Genomic DNA, 18,498 nt, shown 5'->3' with positions numbered 1-18,498 from the left:
GTGGTAACAGCTAAACAAAAACAGAAATACATGGCCGAAAGTAAATTTGAATATCTAAATTTCAGAGCAATCTGCTTAAAATTATGAAATCCGGAAGATTTCCAGACTTGACTGATTCTCTGAATCTCCGACCGGTAGTGACTAGTGGCTTCTGATCTAGGCCGAAACATGATTCGTAAATAGCTTACGTTTTACCATTTAGAAAAACTTTATAGAAACACTTTGTAAAGAAGCTCCTGTATACATGTCTCGCAAAAAACTTCAAAGTAACTTAAAATAATGCTGTTACGTGTTAATAGTAGATCCTAAGCTGGTAGTGATCAGTGCGTGATGTAATAATTATCGAATCGTGCATCGATTTAGTAAGAGTTGGAAAAATGCCAAACTGACATTTTGTTTGAATTTGCTCCAAACTTAATAGAATTCTCTTTCTGGCCATACGACACGATTATGTAAATACCGCAATACAGATCTTGAACGACACGATTATCATCATATGTAACACGGAAAGTATTTTTCGGAATACGGATAAGTGCTTATACCAAGTTTACAGCTTGTGCAGCTGTGTTGGCGCTGCTCTCACCTATTCAGAAATTTAATTATAAATTCAAGAGGAATATTGGAAAATGTCAGCCAGATTGCTCAAAGATTTGACGGATGTTACTCGTCTAAATTTCTTCGAAGTAGCGAGCGCCACTTTCTTCTCGAAATTTTAGCCCGCTTTCTTGATTCTTCACGAAATGTTAGCCCGAGGCGGATAAGTCCATTAACAATAACAATGGACAATCAGAGACTGGTGGTTGTGATTGAAAGTGGATCCACTGAGCCACTGAACAGTATACACCCGTTAGTAAAAATAAACTCGTCTGAAACCGACATGGTCACAAAAATTGATCTCGTCTACATTCTACAAGTACATAACTTTTTTATTTTTTGTAAGACACATTCTCCCTGCGAAGAATATCAATAAAGAAGAAGATAGTATAAAAAGAAAGGAAAAGGAAGGTTCTGTTGTGTGATCGAACATAATTTTGTTTTAGAGTAAGATAATTTTGATATTCACAGTATTTAGCAAGCAGAATCTAGGGATAGCACGATGATTTTATTTTTATTAATCACTCCACTTAAAATATTAAAGGTTTAATGATGTTTGGTAAATTTTGGCTGGCTAGTGGAAACATTACGAACTGGTAGGCAATGATCGGGCTCACTGTTATTTTAGAGACAGTTCAAATATAGTTTAACTCTCCGTGAGTCTTGAGGAGCCAGGATATCATGTCAGTTATGAATTACAAAGGAAGTAACGTATTTTCCACTTCTCTCGTTCTCTTGATATAGTATACAAGTAATTTTAATAAATAGCATTAATTAAAGTATATCTCCTCATTTAATTTATTTAGCGGTTTGGTCTTTGCTGATGAACATTGCCAGTGGCGTAACGAAGGGCCCCGCCGACCCCGCTGTGCGGGAGGGGGCAATCTTAGGGGGGCACCAAAATTACGAAAAACTTAACTACGGTACTATACTAGCAAAACTGCGCGTTTTGCTCTAGAAACACACATTTTTAGAGATTTTACCGGTGTCGGGTTGTATCCTCTAAAATCATCTAATTTGTTCACTTTTAGGGAGGGGCGCCAATTAAAGGGGGGCGCTTTTTCAGCGGGGGGGGGAGGGGGCGCCAGCAAGCAACGTTACGCCACTGCACATTGCACTGCGTGGTCTGCAATGGTCATTATAATTCTTATGCATTCGTAAGCGTTGAGCGGTTCCTTTTGTAAGTTGTCGAGTGTTTACAAAACGTTATGTTAACAAACAATCCAAACTTATTTTTTCTATAAATGTAAAACATAGTTGTGATTTTAATAAAGATGTACCAGTACACTACAACAAGTTTAATTTTGTTGTTTATTCCTGATTCAGATTAGGGAGAAATGCATGAAATTAATAACGTTTATCTTTTATTTTTGAAGTAATTAGTAAGTCACTTACTCAATACGATCGTATCGAGAGTTACTTTTAATATAATGCAATTTTTTTAACTGAGCAAAGGAATCCGAACAAAAATAAAAAATGTCGTTGTACTCGTAATCCACTGTCCTCTGCGTGGTTATTTATTTTTACTTTTTTATTTCTGCAATCTGATAAGGGTCCCTATATTTAGCGTGTTGATTCCACAGACGATTAAAGATTTCATTTCAAGTTTCTATTCAGTTATAATTTAAATAACGATTTATGGTGCAACCGGAAAATTTAATTTAATTTCTCATTTCTGAACAAGGTTGGATGCGTGTAATAAAAAGCCTAAAATTCAATCTTATCTTTAATTTACTCGATGCTCTGGCATCAAAATTTTCGATCTATAATCAAATAACTTATGTTTTAACTGAATAAAGCAATTAAACGCAAAATAACTGAATTGTGAATGATCTTTACTTATCCTTCGTCTCTTTTCACAGTAAAAGCAACGAATACTCACACCATGACTTTAACCAGAGATTTAATGATAAAACTACCAAATGTTGCTTTATCGCCATTTAAAAATTCATTTTCAGACTGACACTCTGAAGTAGAACAAGCTCCAGAAAGTTGTGCAGAAAACCCTTTCTCAGTGTCTACATCAGTGGTTAAAATGAACTCTCATCTACAAAATCAGCGATCAATTTTAGATTATCTGGTAATTGAGTGTAGCTCATCTGGCAATCATGTACTCGGCGTTGTAGCAACTGTTCTCATGACCCGGTAACGAGTTGATGAAATATCTGAACTCCTCCTGAAAAATAAGATTGTATTTCATATCATCACTAAGTTATATGAATTTATAGCTGAACCCATTTAAATCCATCCCAAATCTTTATAACACAGGTCAATCTTAATCCTGACTCCCGTTAAGCTGTAGTAATTGCAGGGTAAAAAACGTAAATATATCTTGCAAGCTGGGTATACAAAGCAAGGTCCCGCTACTCATTGGGAATACAGCTTGGGCTACGTCAACGTGGAGAGATGCATGGTTCGTAGATTAAAGACGTCAATCAGACGAGAGACACCCATCATGTTTTGTTTTTTGGCGGAATTGCTCAAAGGGTACGCTTACTAACGTAACGTTACCGAAAATTGTTTCCTAGCAACTAACCATAATATAACCTACGACTATCACTGTTGCTTGGCTGATAATTGTTACCTTACAAATTAAAACTAAATGTTACCCAGCAACGAACTGTACCCTCCTACTAAACCTAGCAACTAACTGTAACCTACTAAATGTAACCTAGCAACAATACCTTAACATCCTTGAGTTTGTCCTCTGCCAGGACCCTGTTGTGGGTTTCCTGTTCCAGTTGTAACTTCACTTCCTCCGTGTGTTCCTGCTCTGTGGCTACAGCTGCCTTGTACTTCGAGATCTGGGGCAAAGTAGGATTAGGGTCAATTAATTAGGGTCAAGTTATGTTTCTAGTACAGTTTTCATTATAATTCCTGCTCTGTGGCTACTGCTGCCTTGTACTTCGAGATCTGGGGCAAAGTAGGATTAGGGTAGGATTAAAGTAAGATTAGGGTCAATTTATTAGGGTCAAGTGTTAAGTTAGGTCTTTAGTACAGTCTTCATTATAGTTCCTGCTCTGTGGCTACAGCTGCCTTGTACTACAAGATCTGTGGTACATTTGTTGGATACATTATTCTACGCTATCTGGATTTGTTATCTGGTGATTGTGGTAGTTTATTTTCCATTTTTATACTGTTATAAATCATCATATAAATTATCGGTGTGCAACTTTCAAAAACCATATACCACCCAAGAGTGGCTTGTCAACTGTAAAAAAAATATCGGTACAGTTATCCCCATGGCTGCTAGTAAGCATGATTTTTAAAGGATTGTCTGCTATTTGATTTTGTCTCTGGAAACCCGACATTGACACGAGTAGAAAATGGCCCAAAATATGGCACATTTCACGGCTTTCTAGCAGATTTTCTCGATATGCAACAAATTGCACAATTGCACAATTGCAGCCCAAATCGCGAAGCTTAAAATCAATAAAATAGTGTTAAATAAAATTTAAATACCTCGTTATCATGGTCTATTTTAACTTTGGTGAGTCTGTCGAGAGAGTCCTGTTCTGTTCTAGCGATAGCAGCGCTCACCTCCCTGTCCTTCTCCACCTTGAGTCTACTCTCCAGCTCCGCCAGCGCTGTTTGTTGTTCCCCCTAGTCAAATAGCAACTATCAGTCAAGACTGAAGGAATCTTAGATTGAGCGCTGTTTGTTGTTCCCCCTAGTCAAATAGCAACTATCAGTCAAGACTGAAGGGATCTTAGATTACGCGCTGTTTGTTGTTCCCCCTAGTCAAATAGCAACTATCAGTCAAGACTGAAGGGATCTTAGATTACGCGCTGTTTGTTGTTCCCCCTAGTCAAATAGCAACTATCAGTCAAGACTGAAGGGATCTTATATTAAGCGCTGTTTGTTATTCCCCCTAGTCAAATAGCAACTATCAGTAAATTCTTAGATTAAACTACGATATCGTTAGCTTGATAACTCTGAAATAACCATTAAAATATACAAATATTTCCAATAAAAGTGGGTTCAGTTGTCAGAAGAAATTTATTAAAGAGAATATGCTGGCTGTTTTATCTGTATTACCATATTTAGATTAAAACCCACCTTCCCTTGCTGTCAGAATTCTCAGTAACGCGACAAAGTATATATTCTTCTTCTCAGTAATATCATAGATATTCATTATTCTTATATTGATAGCTTCTGATTCAACGAAATACCTACTTTAAGTTTGACGATAGCTTCCTCGCGTTCCTTCTCTTTTATCACTCTCAAGTCTTCCAACTGTTGTTTTGCTACTTCTTTCTCTTCGACCCTAGCTACTACAACTGCTTTTTCTAGGTCTTCTGCCGCACCTTTAGCTACCCTGCAAGGGTATTGTTGACTTATTCTGATAAAATGAGTGAAAGATGGGAGTTGTTGGGACACGAAAATGCTGCTCGAATCGCTACCAGCAAGTATAACTACTGAACACAGTAACTGATTAATTGATCATCAACTAATCACTGATAATTCTTATCCTGAGGACACAAAATAAACTGAAAAATTTATCTAGGTGGTACCTAGCAAGGTTCTCCGCCAGCCTGCGGTCACTGTAATCCTTTTCAAACTTGACGGCAGTGTCCAGCTTCTCCTCCCACTCCCCTGTGTTCTTCTCGACTGCCTCCTCCAGGACCAGGTCACACCGTCCTTGTAGATCCTCCAACGCCTGGTGGAGGTTAGGAATGAGAAGTATGTATCATGCCGTTCTAGTGACGTCATAGTCACGTCATAGTCTAATTTGTTTCTAATTCATAGTCTCTAGTTTCTAATTCCTAATTTCTAATTTATAATTTATAATTTATAATTTATAGTTTATAATTTATAATTTATAATTTATAATTTATAATTTATAATTTATAATTTATAATTTATAATTTATAATTTATAATTTATAATTTATAATTTATAATTTATAATTTATAATTTATAATTTATAATTTATAATTTATAATTTATAATTTATAATTAGTCAGTAGTCACGTGACCTTAATATACGTACATTTACAAATTATGTACAAGTACTTTAAGCTAAGTACTGTAAGTACTGTAAGTACTTCTCATCTTAATTTGATAAGGGAGCATAAGTTATGACATGAGAATTCTGATCAAGGGAAGTAGAAAATGTACTATTTAATCATGAAAACAAAAGATACAAACCTTTTTATATCTTTTCTTGATTTATGATTAAATTCAGTAATTTGCAGGACAATTGTGTGAACCGTGTACTTTACAAGCTCGTGGTTAACATTATTATTCTCGTCACAAATGGCTGAATATAGTCATACATATATAAATTATACCAATTACATAATTTATGCATATGATATTGTTGGCCCGTATGTTAAATACCCTTTCAGTGCCTGTTGGTTGTGCTCTCGTCAGCTGTGCGATTGCAGCCCTGCATGTATAAATAACCACGTTGCCGAGTGATAGTATTGATATCTTTCTAGGTCATAACCACGTTACCGAGTGATAGTATTGATCTCTTTCTAGGTCACAACCACGTTCCCGAGTGATAGTATCGATATCTTTCAAGATCACAACCACGTTCCCGAGTGATAGTATTGATATCTTTCTAGGTCACAACCACGTTCCCGAGTGATAGTATTGATATCTTTCTAGGTCACAACCACGTTCCCGAGTGATAGTATTGATATCTTTCTAGATCACAACCACGTTCCCGAGTGATAGTATTGATATCTTTTTGTTTTTGGAATAATATCTGGAGGCCACATCAACTAGAACATTTTAGGAGTCCCCGATCAGACTGGGCATTGCATAATCCTGCATAATATCTCTTTATGTAACATACCTTAGTCGGTAATATTATGGGGGGTAAGAATATGGATTATGGACTGATATAAATATGGTTCTTTGGCCCGAAGAGGACCAAATTATACCCCCCATAATATTACCGACTAAGGTAAGGCATGTTTCACGGTACAGCTGCCATAATCTTTGAGCTACTTTAGCGCAACAGAAGGACTACTTTTCGTCACGGATTTCTTGGAATTTTATTCTGTGTGTATTCAGTCTTTTTGAACTTTTCTCGGTTGATTGAAAGTACCTCTCGTCAGCTGTGCGATTGCAGCCCTGCATGTATAAATAACCACGTTCCCGAGTGATAGTATTGATATCTTTCTAGGTCATAACCACGTTCCCGAGTGATAGTATTGATATCTTTCTAGGTCATAACCACGTTACCGAGTGATAGTATTGATCTCTTTCTAGGTCACAACCACGTTCCCGAGTGATAGTATTGATATCTTTCTAGGTCATAACCACGTTCCCGAATGATAGTATTGATATCTTTCTAGGTCATAACCACGTTCCCGAGTGATAGTATTGATCTCTTTCTAGGTCACAACCACGTTCCCGAGTGATAGTATTGATATCTTTCTAGGTCATAACCACGTTACCGAGTGATAGTATTGATCTCTTTCTAGGTCATAACCACGTTACCGAGTGATAGTATTGATCTCTTTCTAGGTCACAACCACGTTCCCGAGTGATAGTATTGATATCTTTCTAGGTCATAACCACGTTACCGAGTGATAGTATTGATCTCTTTCTAGGTCACAACCACGTTCCCGAGTGATAGTATTGATATCTTTCTAGGTCATAACCACGTTACCGAGTGATAGTATTGATCTCTTTCTAGGTCATAACCACGTTCCCGAGTGATAGTATTGATATCTTTCTAGGTCATAACCACGTTACCGAGTGATAGTATTGATCTCTTTCTAGGTCACAACCACGTTCCCGAGTGATAGTATTGATATCTTTCTAGGTCATAACCACGTTCCCGAATGATAGTATTGATATCTTTCTAGGTCATAACCACGTTCCCGAATGATAGTATTGATATCTTTCTAGGTCATAACCACGTTCCCGAGTGATAGTATTGATATCTTTCTAGGTCATAACCACGTTACCGAGTGATAGTATTGATCTCTTTTTAGGTCACAACCACGTTCCCGAGTGATAGTATTGATCTCTTTTTAGGTCACAACCACGTTCCCGAGTGATAGTATTGATATCTTTCTAGGTCATAACCACGTTACCGAGTGATAGTATTGATCTCTTTCTAGGTCACAACCACGTTCCCGAGTGATAGTATTGATATCTTTCTAGGTCATAACCACGTTACCGAGTGATAGTATTGATCTCTTTCTAGGTCATAACCACGTTCCCGAGTGATAGTATTGATATCTTTCTAGGTCACAACCACGTTCCCGAGTGATAGTATTAATATCTTTCTAGGTCATAACCACGTTCCCGAGTGATAGTATTGATCTCTTTCTAGGTCATGCCGACTGACCCTATTCTATGTTATAAATACTTCTAATTCATGCTATAAGTACTAACTTACTCCATGAAATTAAACTCACCTGTTTCTGTGCCTTGGCGCACTTCCTAGCTAACTTCTCCAGAGCTACCTCCTTAGATTCCACTCCTGCAACCCTCGTCCTCTCTATCGCCTCCTCTATTGCTCGTATTCTCTCGTGCTCTTCATGGTCTATTGTCTTCGTCAGTATCTCCGCTCCCAGAGCTGATGAGAGGTGGGGTGTGAGAGAAAGAGACAAAAGTCAAGATACTATATTTGCAGTGCCGGATAGGAGTGCAAGGCTCTGGTAGTTTTATAATTTCCCACTGTTTTACTAGTTACAGTCCGTTTCTAATTTACAACTTTCTTCAAAGCAAGACTCAGGCCCATCTAATTCTTATTTGATTGATGCCTAAATTACGAATTATCTTATCAATGGTACTGACTTTTTTGAATTTCGCTCACTGCATGCAGATTACAAGTTACATTAAAATGATAAGGACTATACAATGAACCTGGTCATCTGTTGATACAACTAAACAAACTCTTCGCTTCGTTAAGGCATTATGTTTCAAAGACTTGACTAAAAGGTCCTACAATAATTGTATTTATTATTTCATATTTGGTATGATTGATTGTTAACTATCGCGTTCGGTCTGCAGGAAGAACAAAGTAGTTACAGGAAAATGAGTTACGAATATGAACCAGCATTTGAGCATTAGTTGCGATCTTTCCGAGAGTAAGGCTCCTTTACTTGCCCATGTATACCTTGTAATCTTTGTGAATGTAATCTTTGTACCTCCTACAGTCAAAATATATAAAATGATTGTAATCCTAACTAGATTTGATCATTCATCATTCTATCTGTCACCACTGCTTCAAGTAGTACTCCATTTATATGTTACTCGAATATTCTTCATTATTACAGCAAGTTTCAGAAATGAGGCATCTTATCAAGCCATATACGGGGAGGACAGCTCATTTCACGAGTGTTTTTGGAATAATATCTGGGGGCCACATCAACTAGAACATTTTAGGAGTCCCCGATCAGACTGGGCATTGCATAATCCTGCATAATATCTCTTTATTTAACATACCTTAGTCGGTAATATTATGGGGGGTAAAAATATGGACTGTTATAAATATGGTTCTTTGGCCCGAAAATGACAAAATTAGACCCCCCCCCCCCCCCCCCATAATATTAGTATTACCGACTAAGGTAAGGCAAGTTTAACGGTACAGCTGCCATAATCTTTCAGCTACTTTAGCGCAACAGAAGGACTTCTTTTCGTCACGGATTTCTTGGAATTTTATTCTGTGAGTATTCAGTCTTTTTGAACTTTTATCGGTTGATTGAAAGTCCCTCGTACGGGATGTGCCTTTTATATTTGCGAGAATTTAGCTTTTTTCTCCTTTTTCTGCGAGACTTGAAGCTGCTGCTACTCGCGTTCGCAGTGCAGAAATAACATGGAAAACTTGAGCCAAAAAAAATTGGTAAATGTTGACCATGCATAATTGGCGCATTCCTTCAAAAAGGTTACTACTGGTCGAATTGAATTCAAAGTAAAAATGCGTTTAATAACATAGTCTTAAGTTCCAACGAAAGGATACGTATCAGGTGACTAACTTTATTGAAAAAGCACAAACTTACAAAGACTTACTGATAACTGAGTGATGAGTGTAAGCTTGGGTTACTCCATACGGGTCAAACTCCGCCGCCATCTCGGTTACAGCACCTTTTAGGTATTTGCATTATACATTATACATTATACAAAGTTAAACGTGATATATTAGCTACTCTCAAAAATAGCACAAGCAGTGTTTCTTCTTTCGGCCTTACAGTTACACAACCCTTTACTCTATACATGACCCTAACATTAACCGGCGGGTAAAATGTAGAGGGTTAAATTTTTGGCCCCCTCTTGAGTCAAGACCACAATAAATGCGATTACATTGACAATGATTTAAAAAAACGAAACAGATAATGGAGTGATGCTGTAAAAATATGATCGTTGCAAGCTGATATTTTTGACGTATGATCCCCCGAAATTTCATCTCAAGAGGAATTTTACCAGCCCTTCCCCAAAACCGAAAGTACCTTTTTACACGTTGTATCATTAATCAGATCTTTCCCAAACCCTAACAATAACATACGTCTAACAATAACCTAACTCAATCACAAAACCTTATTCACAATAACAGCATATAAGATGTTTGGTTCCCTCTACAATCTACATCGCCAGTAAAATGACAAAGATACAAAACAAACGGAGCAGATAAAGCAGTGATGCTTTGCAAATAAGTTGCATGATGTAGTGACCTAGCAAGCTGATGCGATATTTTTGACAAGCAATATAGTACATTGTTATAGAAGCATATCCGCAGCTCCATTAAGCAGTATGTAATATGTAAGCTGTAAATGTATTATTAACTGATGGATGATTTCGCTAGGGCTTTTCTAGGTATATAAGTTGCGTGTTTAGATTCATGGGATGTTCAGATGATAACATTTTGAGATATTGATAAATCCAAACATAAAGTTGGTGAGAAACTCCATGTCCTTCATACCCTATTAAATTGTTTCTACTGATGTTAGTACCATTCTTTTTGTTTGATCGACCTCTCAAGAGAGACATCTTGAATCTTGGCTCATCACATAAACTTTAAGTCGATTATCTTAATCAATAGTGGTATAATAGCTCTGGGCAAATGTCAAGCTTTCAGCACCATTTTAAATGCAAATCATGTACCAAGTGACACAAACGATTTCGTCATTTAACCATTTACATCAAATATGTTATAAGAACATGTTCAGGACAACTTGTTCTCGTGATTTATATAGTTTTTATTGGGTTGAGAGCAATCAGGCGTGCAATACTGGTTAAACGACACTAAACATTTACTACACGTCTTTACATTTTGCACATGTTTGAAGGCTTCCAACCACTTCATTCTTGATTGAACCTGCTCCTTGATATGTTGACTTTGATTTACCTTACTCCCAGTGTACATTGGACGGGGGTTAAAGCCAACAATGTTCTGTTGAAGGCATGTTAATGGTCTGATAAAGACCTGCTAATGGGATGTAAAGGACCTGCTAATGCCTTGTTAAATACATGTTAATAGCTTGATAGCCTGTTAAACGTGAAGTTCTACAACGAGCAGTGTATTGAGCAGAGCAGTGAGCACATTTTAAAACAAGGTAGCTCAAAATTAAACAGTATAACAAGTAGAGAAAGAAAATGAAAAGTGACACCACACCGGCTTAAGTTACCACAAGGGAAGAATTGCGCAAGTAAAAACTTTACTAAAGCCGTTGCCATGGTCACTAATTATCATGACTGTTTCGAGTAATGGGCACGCTCAATGAAATGATAATACTACGGTGCTAATTCTACCGCGGCTTAACGTAACGTTATATACGTGGCTTTTACCTGAAACGTGTTGCTGATTATGCTACAATTAATTTTGTCCTGGAAGTAAAGAAACTTAAATAAATCAATTAGATTTCTCTACAGATCATATAATCTGCACAAGAGAAATTATTTGATCGACCGCCCCCTCCTAAATTTAATTCAAATATTGAAACCTTAACACCTGCCGATCAGTTCTAAAAAGAGTTTTTACAATTTTGTTTACAATTCTACAATATCACAAAACTTACGCAAGTTCTGAAGTCTCAGAGCCGATCCCTACATCATACGATCAATTCTCTTTTTTGTGTAGGGTCTGATGGGCCAGGTGGGCGGGCCATTTTGTCTTTCAGATACTATAAAACTGCTCATTCGTGTGGTTACATTTCTTTCTCCTGTTGGGAGTTTGGTGTTACTATTAAAGATTTGTTAACGTCCAGATGGCTCACCTAAATGGTTATTATCTAGGACCATAATTTTGTGAGCTGCACCCCTAAAATCATTGTTGGAGTACTGCTACCTGACGGTCTCAAGCTTTGTTGCTACAACACTATTTTTGGGCCGGGTTGCTTGGTATCACCATGCTGAGCAGATGCAGGTCTGCGCGAACTATTACTTACCAGCTTATGAATAATACATATAAACATAGGACAATCTTTTTAAGAGGCTGGGCCATGATAGCCCACGAGACATAGGACAATGATCCGATGATCGATCGATGATGGTCATTTATTTCCAGACTGGTTTGTGTTGGAACATCTGCTTACTTTATGATTATGTTTTGTAATTGTTTTAATCATTATTCTTATCGGTTCTGGTGGATTCGTGTAGTGTTGTTGAGTCTCATGATTTGATGTTTCTTTCGTTCGAATTTCTGATTTAAGCTATATTCGTTAATTTCTGTAAATTAACAAATAGCGTGACGTGTACAGGAGATAAAGGATTAAAAGAGATAAAAGAAATTAATGGACAGCAGAGGAGTGAAATTACGGTGATAATATTACTATTTACACGTCACTCAACTAAAACTGTGTTAGATTGTTCACCTCTGTTTTGTCGTTTATCGGTAGAGAAAAGGGGCTGCAGTAGATCAGTAGATCAGTAGATCCTGCAGCAATGTATTAGGGTACACCTTTGGTAGATACCGACATAAGGAAATACAGGTGTATGCTCCAGAGCTTGGTATCATTATTCATAAGCCGTGTAATTAGCGGACTTTAATCACTTTAAACTGAGTATTAGAGAGCTCTGGCCCAGTTAGGTACTTGTTGCTATAGTACCAGTACCTCTCATATAGTTCCTCTCAGGTACGTGTTTCTATAGTTTTACCAGTACCTCTCAGTCATTTGTTGCTATTATAGTATCTCTAGCCTCTAGGTGGTATTTTGCCTTTGGCTTATTATATAATATACACGAATTGGTATTAGAACAAAATCTATTAGAGATGGTTAAAGCTAATCGTTTGAAGATTATACAATCCTTGCTTTGGGAAGACTATTTGGCAATTGGCTCCTATATTATGGACACAACACTCCTAACGTTGGTAGTTATGTGGCATTGTTATGTGGCATTGTTATGTGGCATTGTTATGTAATATATGACTAGATATTTCGTAGCCTGATAATTAATCCTGTATGACCACGTTTATCTGGCAAATATGCGATAAAAACTGACTATAAAAAATACTACTAGAATACTAGCTTCCTCCCTGCGACCACGGGCATACTATCGGCTCATTATAAATACACGCAGTTGTTTTAAATATCAGAAAGATTTGGTATTTTTTTGATAACTTACAATTTATGAGCACTATAACTACATGTACAACTCATTACTCCTTTAAAGGAATCTTCTTTGCATGACACCACCTCACCACAATAATGACCACTATCCTCATAATCTATCCTCGTGACCTGGTTGACATATATCTGAAAATTATCACCTACGCAACTATATACTTTTATAAGTATATCACTAAATACTCTTTAATGTTGGTAAGCAGGCCGAATCCCTAACGGACTGAATCCCTACCGCTTATAAATTCGAGGTTCGCTCTCCAATCGCTTCTAAGCTTCTACTGAATCGCTCGCCCAAATTTTAAGAAAATTCTTGTGAAAAGGCCCTGTGGATATGGAATTGATTTAAATCGGTGCATTTTTGGACGCTGATTCCGAATAACCCCCCATGACGTAGGGTAAAAATGCTTTCCTGGAGAGTTATGACTCAGGACCAATAGCTCAGGACCAGAGTAGCAGGACCAGAATATACAATATACAATATCCACACCAAACGTGATGGAAAGCTGGTATTAGGACGCTATATAACTATATAACCATTCCCAATAACACACTGCCTCATGTGAAAGTACCAAGTACAGCTGCTGTTATTATAGCAATAGCGCCAAATGTAGTGGCCCTCATTTAGATCTGTGTTCATTGAAATTGTATTTAAATCTTGTTTTAATCTTTTTGGTCGATTGTGAAATAATTGTGTTATTGTTGGAAAGCATTTCTTAACTCAATTTTCAGCTTGTTCTCGGAATTTTTGTTCACTAGTTTATTTTCCGAGCAAAAGCTATACTTATACTATGCTTAACAAAGTGCCAGGGTCCTAAATTAGTCAAAATCTGGATATAATAAGTAATAAATAAATAATAAGAATCTGGCTTATATATTACGTAATACGTAAATGATCACATCCGATACAGCTAGTACACACTACGAATAGTACAAAATAATACACTAACTAAACCCTCATTAGACTTAGTTTGTTTTGTGTGTGTAGTCAGTAGTAAGGTAATCACACTGCCTCGTATATATATAGCTCTTTAAACTACATTGGTGTGATAAAATAAATGAGTAGTTGAGTTGTGGAACTTTAAAGTGACTTTCTACAGTAATGGCATGAACAGTTGCGACACGTTGGGAAGTGCGAACTCTTTAAGTCTCATACTGCATACATCGCGTTTGTTCATCTTTGATATTGTACTTGTAGAATTTAAAAGTGGCTTTGAATGTATATTGTATGTATTCAGTATTGTATATATTATTAATAAATATCCCTAATTATCACTGAGGGGCTGACTTGCAGCGTTAAACTTTACACTGTACAGATAACTAGATAACAGACCATTTGACTCGCACGTGCGTGTGCTACGCAGCGCGCCGGCGCGCATCTATATTGATCGTTCAAGAACATTAAGCTCATAATCTGTGGTCTTGTTGGGTTTCGCTGCGCGTGTGACTTAACACATTGTTAATTGTACATATTTATGCTGCACCTACAGCTGCTGTTGGCTGAATTTTATTTTCTACATATCACTGTTAAGTATTAATATTTTCATGTCTTTAGTTTCTAAATTTTTTTAATGATTTTTCTAGATATCGGTGCTCCAAGGTACTATTGCCTATTGGTCTATTCATTTACATATTTACTATTTCACCTGTATAGGTGCGTTGAAAAGTTTGCTGTCTCTCATTTTGCATTGCAATACAAAGGGTGCTCTGTTGTTTACATTTTGTAAATTTAAGGTTACAAGTGCTCTGTACACAGGATTGTACCTTATATTAGCTCTAATTACACATACTATGATTAACATTATATATAAAGACATTGGCCGCAATACTCTGCAGTTTAGGCCCATAATATAATATAGATTTAATAACAAAGCTCGTAATTAAGAGGCCAGTTTTTCGCTGCCCTGGTATAACTAATTACTAAACCTCATAATATTAATTTAATACGGGCAGCTCAAGTATTAGCTACACTGAGAGACCCCTTATAAAACTTAGGGTAGGATTAGTTGTTGAGTAGTGTACTTTGACAATTAGTAATTTCTGACCTATATACAACTTCTTTTTACCGTGAGACTGATATACTGTGCTCATTCCTTTCCCTCGATTTGTACTCTGTAGCTCGTGTCTGGCAAGTTTGACGTTCGTTCATGTGACCCAATCTTAGTCTTCACTGTAACTGAATATTAATATTGATAATATGATAACTCAATGCTAATTGTTGATCACACTTTGTACTAAGTACTTGTAGTGCAGTCATTTCAATTACACACTTATTCAGTTCTGTTCAGTAACATACAGTTACAGTTGTATTTTCTTACACTTCTACCAAACTGATTATTTAGTCATTCATCTTTACTTTGCTGTTATTTTGTTCGGTTTTTTATCTTGTCCGAATTTTGTTTGATCTTTGCAAGCTCCAATTAATTTGCCCTACTATTTGATACGAATGGGGTCATCACACTATTATTGTTTAATTTGTGTGACTAAGAATTATTGGAAAAAAGGCTTTGCAAGTGATAAAGGAGTTACATTTTAATTTATACATTCTATTTTAGTAGTATGTCCAGAGCAACTGATCCGAAACCGTCTACGACATGAGAACCGCATACTCTGATGACACGGAAGAGTTGATAGCAGGTGAGGACACAACATTCGAAGCAGTCCAGCTCGTTCTCCCAAACGGCAAGGAAACAAGACAACCAGATCCCAGACCAACAGAACGAGAAACCCTTCCCCCGGCTCCAGAAACAAGGCGTCACGTGACATTCAGAACAGAACAGCATGCCAGGTTCACATCAGACGTACCAGCAGCTCCCCAAACAGAACCCCTGAGATGCAGCAAGGTGGTGGGTCTGACCCTGGTGTTGATGTCGAGTGCGCTGTACTGTTTGAGCATAGCACTCGCTAAGCGTACCCCGAGTGTGGGCAGCCCGGAGATATGCTGTATCCAGTGTGGGGTGTGTATTGGGGTGTTGGTGATGTGTGCTACTCATCAGGGCATCAGTGTCCTCGTACCCAGAGACAAGGTAGGTTTTAGCTCTAGGTTTATTACCCATAGACCGCACTGCTTCTCGTCGCGTCAATATATTAGAGAAATATTTACGGGTATCATCTAAAAATCTAAAGGTGTGCGGAGATCTCCCACTCCTCCCTCACACCTCTTGGGAATATTATTTACGTGCAATTTGAAGTTCGCTGCATTTACTTATAATGGTATAGATTTAAAGGTCATTCGAGCGGAGACCATGGCCTATCGGGCGCCTATCGGGCGCCTTGCCATGGCCAATAATACGGCACATTGTGTTTGACCGTTTTTAGTTATTTTATCGGTCAATTAAAACTTGAAGGTACGTGACACGATCAATTTTTGGACTGATTTTACATGTATTATAGTGTTGTTGCCAAGTTGCAGAACAGTACCCTTACCTATGGTGACTTCATCCTGATCCTATCATCATTTGCTGAGGGCCTGACGGTCACGAGGACTGCAGAGAGAGCGAGTGTCGCTGAGACAACAGTCAGACGGATCTTCCACACTTATATACGACAGCATATAAAGCAATGAAAGGCATTAGTTTGGTCAAATCAAACGGAACATACGCTATCAGACTTTCAACTGACTAAGGCAGGGTTAAGACAATCTCGACGCTAGCAACGATCCCCTTTTACATAGTTCCACTAAAATGCTAATTTAAGATTAAATATGTATAGTAATAGGTAAATAAAGTAAAAAATGTAATAAAACGGTAGGGATAAGGTATATGGCAGAAGATATACAGACGAGCCCTAAGATCGGTCGCGGTGGACCCTCTACAATTGTGGAGATTGATGAAGCGAAGTTCGGGAAGCAGAAGTTCAACAGAGGACGGCCTGTCCAGGGAACATGGCTGGCAGGAGGAGTTCAGCGACATTCTGACTTCTGCTTTCTGGCTGTCTGCCCTGGAAACTATCGTGACGCTGGGACCCTGGGGAACATCGTATACGTGAGGAGAGGGACGACCGTCATCACAGACAAGTGGGAGGGATATGTCAACCTGACGTGCTTGGGATATATACACCTTTATGTGAATCACTCTACAAACTTTGTAGACCCAGAGACTGGAGCCCACATGAACTCTATAGAGGGAACTTGGACACATGCTAAGCAAGCAGCCTGCATTCGACACGGTGGGGTGAGACGTACCTTCGAGTTGTAAAACGGTCAAACACAATGTGCCGTAGTATTGGCCATGGCAAGGCGCCCGATAGGCGTCCGATAGGCGCCCGATAGGCCATGGTCTACGCTCGAATGACCGATTTAAACAAGTAGCAGACCTTTTTACATTCTTAGTAGCAACTAATTAGCATCTAATTAGCAACCACCACCCCACAGGTAGTAGGACTAGCTACAGTGAGTATCTCCGGAGCGGCTGGACTCCTCCTAACAGTCTCCAGCGTCCAGCATATGAGGTTTGGAGACGCTATCCTCCTCCTCTACACCGCACCCCTATTCTCCGGTCTCTTCGCTAAGATCGTCTTCAAAGAAAAGTGTGGCGTCGTCAACTTTACCAGCGCTTTCGCTTGTTTTCTCGGTATAGTTTTTACCTTGCAGCCACCAATAATCTTCAGCAAAATGTCCCACAAAGACGCAAACTTGAGTCTCACCGTGTGTGCACTAGCACTGGTAGGTGCTATATGTCTTGGGGCGTGTTACACAGCAGTCAGGGTACAGGGTGCTAGTGTATCCCTTCTCACCACTCTGTTCTGGTTAAACGTTATCCTCCTGCCCACCAGTGTAGCGGTACAACTCATAACCGCCACCCCGTACACAGCACCGCACTGCGGTTCTGACAGACTCTACCTCCTCCTCAGTGGTCTCCTCATGTTGGTCAGTTTGTATCTGTTCTTCAGGGCCCTGTCACGTGATATCACCACCCCTGCTGTCCTCATGAGGAACACAGACGTTTTGTTCGGGTATTGTTTCCAAGCTTTGTGGTTCAAAGAGAGTGTGGACGTGCTGAACGTTATCGGACTGATAATGATAACGGGGGGAGTGTCTGCTATCTTCTTGCACAAGCTGCTGAAGAACGTGCACGTGAGTCTGAGGACTATAGAGTACGGTCAGCTCAGAGAGGAAGAGGAACCGGTTCAGCAGCAAGTTAATACCGTCTGAGGAGTGCAGTGGATATTTCATTATACTTATAGAAATATTGCACGTTGGATTGAGAAAACTAGCCCCGAGCTCCAGTACCGTAACATTCTAGCGTAACCCCAGAAACAGAGTACATAAAGTATGATTACAGTTGCAGCTTGTGCTCAAGTGCATTGATTGTGCAACTAAACACGAAGCATTTTATTATATGACTATGACATATTAGCCTCCAATCAGATTAAT

At 38.4% G+C, this 18,498-nt stretch overlaps 3 protein-coding genes across 3 annotated transcripts in view; 2 read left to right on the top strand and 1 right to left on the bottom strand.

Moving 5' to 3' along the window:
• LOC134815976 (uncharacterized) overlaps positions 1-18,498 on the top strand; it is a 578,562-nt gene that overhangs the window by 256,895 nt on the left and 303,169 nt on the right. The gene's annotated exons all lie outside the window — the stretch shown is intronic.
• On the bottom strand, positions 2,230-9,648 carry LOC134815705 (switch-associated protein 70-like). Its single transcript, XM_063824283.1, has 7 exons — positions 9,577-9,648; positions 7,980-8,140; positions 5,109-5,254; positions 4,771-4,912; positions 4,057-4,197; positions 3,279-3,398; positions 2,230-2,770 (listed from the first exon to the last, which is right to left on the bottom strand). Exons 1-7 carry the CDS (start codon positions 9,635-9,637, stop codon positions 2,690-2,692), a joined length of 852 nt encoding a protein of 283 aa, XP_063680353.1. The 5' UTR covers positions 9,638-9,648; the 3' UTR covers positions 2,230-2,689.
• Positions 15,679-18,498, top strand: LOC134815012 (solute carrier family 35 member G1-like). Its single transcript, XM_063823445.1, has 2 exons — positions 15,679-16,154; positions 17,501-18,498. The coding sequence occupies exons 1-2, from the start codon at positions 15,719-15,721 to the stop codon at positions 18,274-18,276; spliced, it is 1,212 nt and encodes a 403-aa protein (XP_063679515.1). The 5' UTR covers positions 15,679-15,718; the 3' UTR covers positions 18,277-18,498.

This window comes from Bolinopsis microptera, chromosome 5 (genome assembly GCF_026151205.1).
Source record: "Bolinopsis microptera isolate Bmic1 chromosome 5, MBARI_Bmic_1.0, whole genome shotgun sequence".
Lineage (NCBI taxonomy): Eukaryota > Metazoa > Ctenophora > Tentaculata > Lobata > Bolinopsidae > Bolinopsis > Bolinopsis microptera.
The sequence above is the reverse complement of the archived record's forward strand: the minus strand, read 5'-3'. Positions and strand labels throughout refer to the sequence as shown.

What these genes read in the sequence shown, in the direction of transcription:
- LOC134815705 (XM_063824283.1), bottom strand. Translation starts at nt 9,637, where the DNA reads ATGGCGGCGGAGTTTGACCCGTATGGAGTAACCCAAGCTTACACTCAT. An exon ending in CTGGCGGAGAACCTTGCTAG is followed by an intron (nt 4,913 to 5,108) that starts GTACCACCTAGA and finishes ATACCCTTGCAG; the next exon opens with GGTAGCTAAAGGTGCGGCAG. An exon ending in AAGCTATCGTCAAACTTAAA is followed by an intron (nt 4,198 to 4,770) that starts GTAGGTATTTCG and finishes CTATTTGACTAG; the next exon opens with GGGGAACAACAAACAGCGCT.
- LOC134815012 (XM_063823445.1), top strand. Translation starts at nt 15,719, where the DNA reads ATGAGAACCGCATACTCTGATGACACGGAAGAGTTGATAGCAGGTGAG. An exon ending in CGTACCCAGAGACAAGGTAG is followed by an intron (nt 16,155 to 17,500) that starts GTTTTAGCTCTA and finishes CCCCACAGGTAG; the next exon opens with TAGGACTAGCTACAGTGAGT.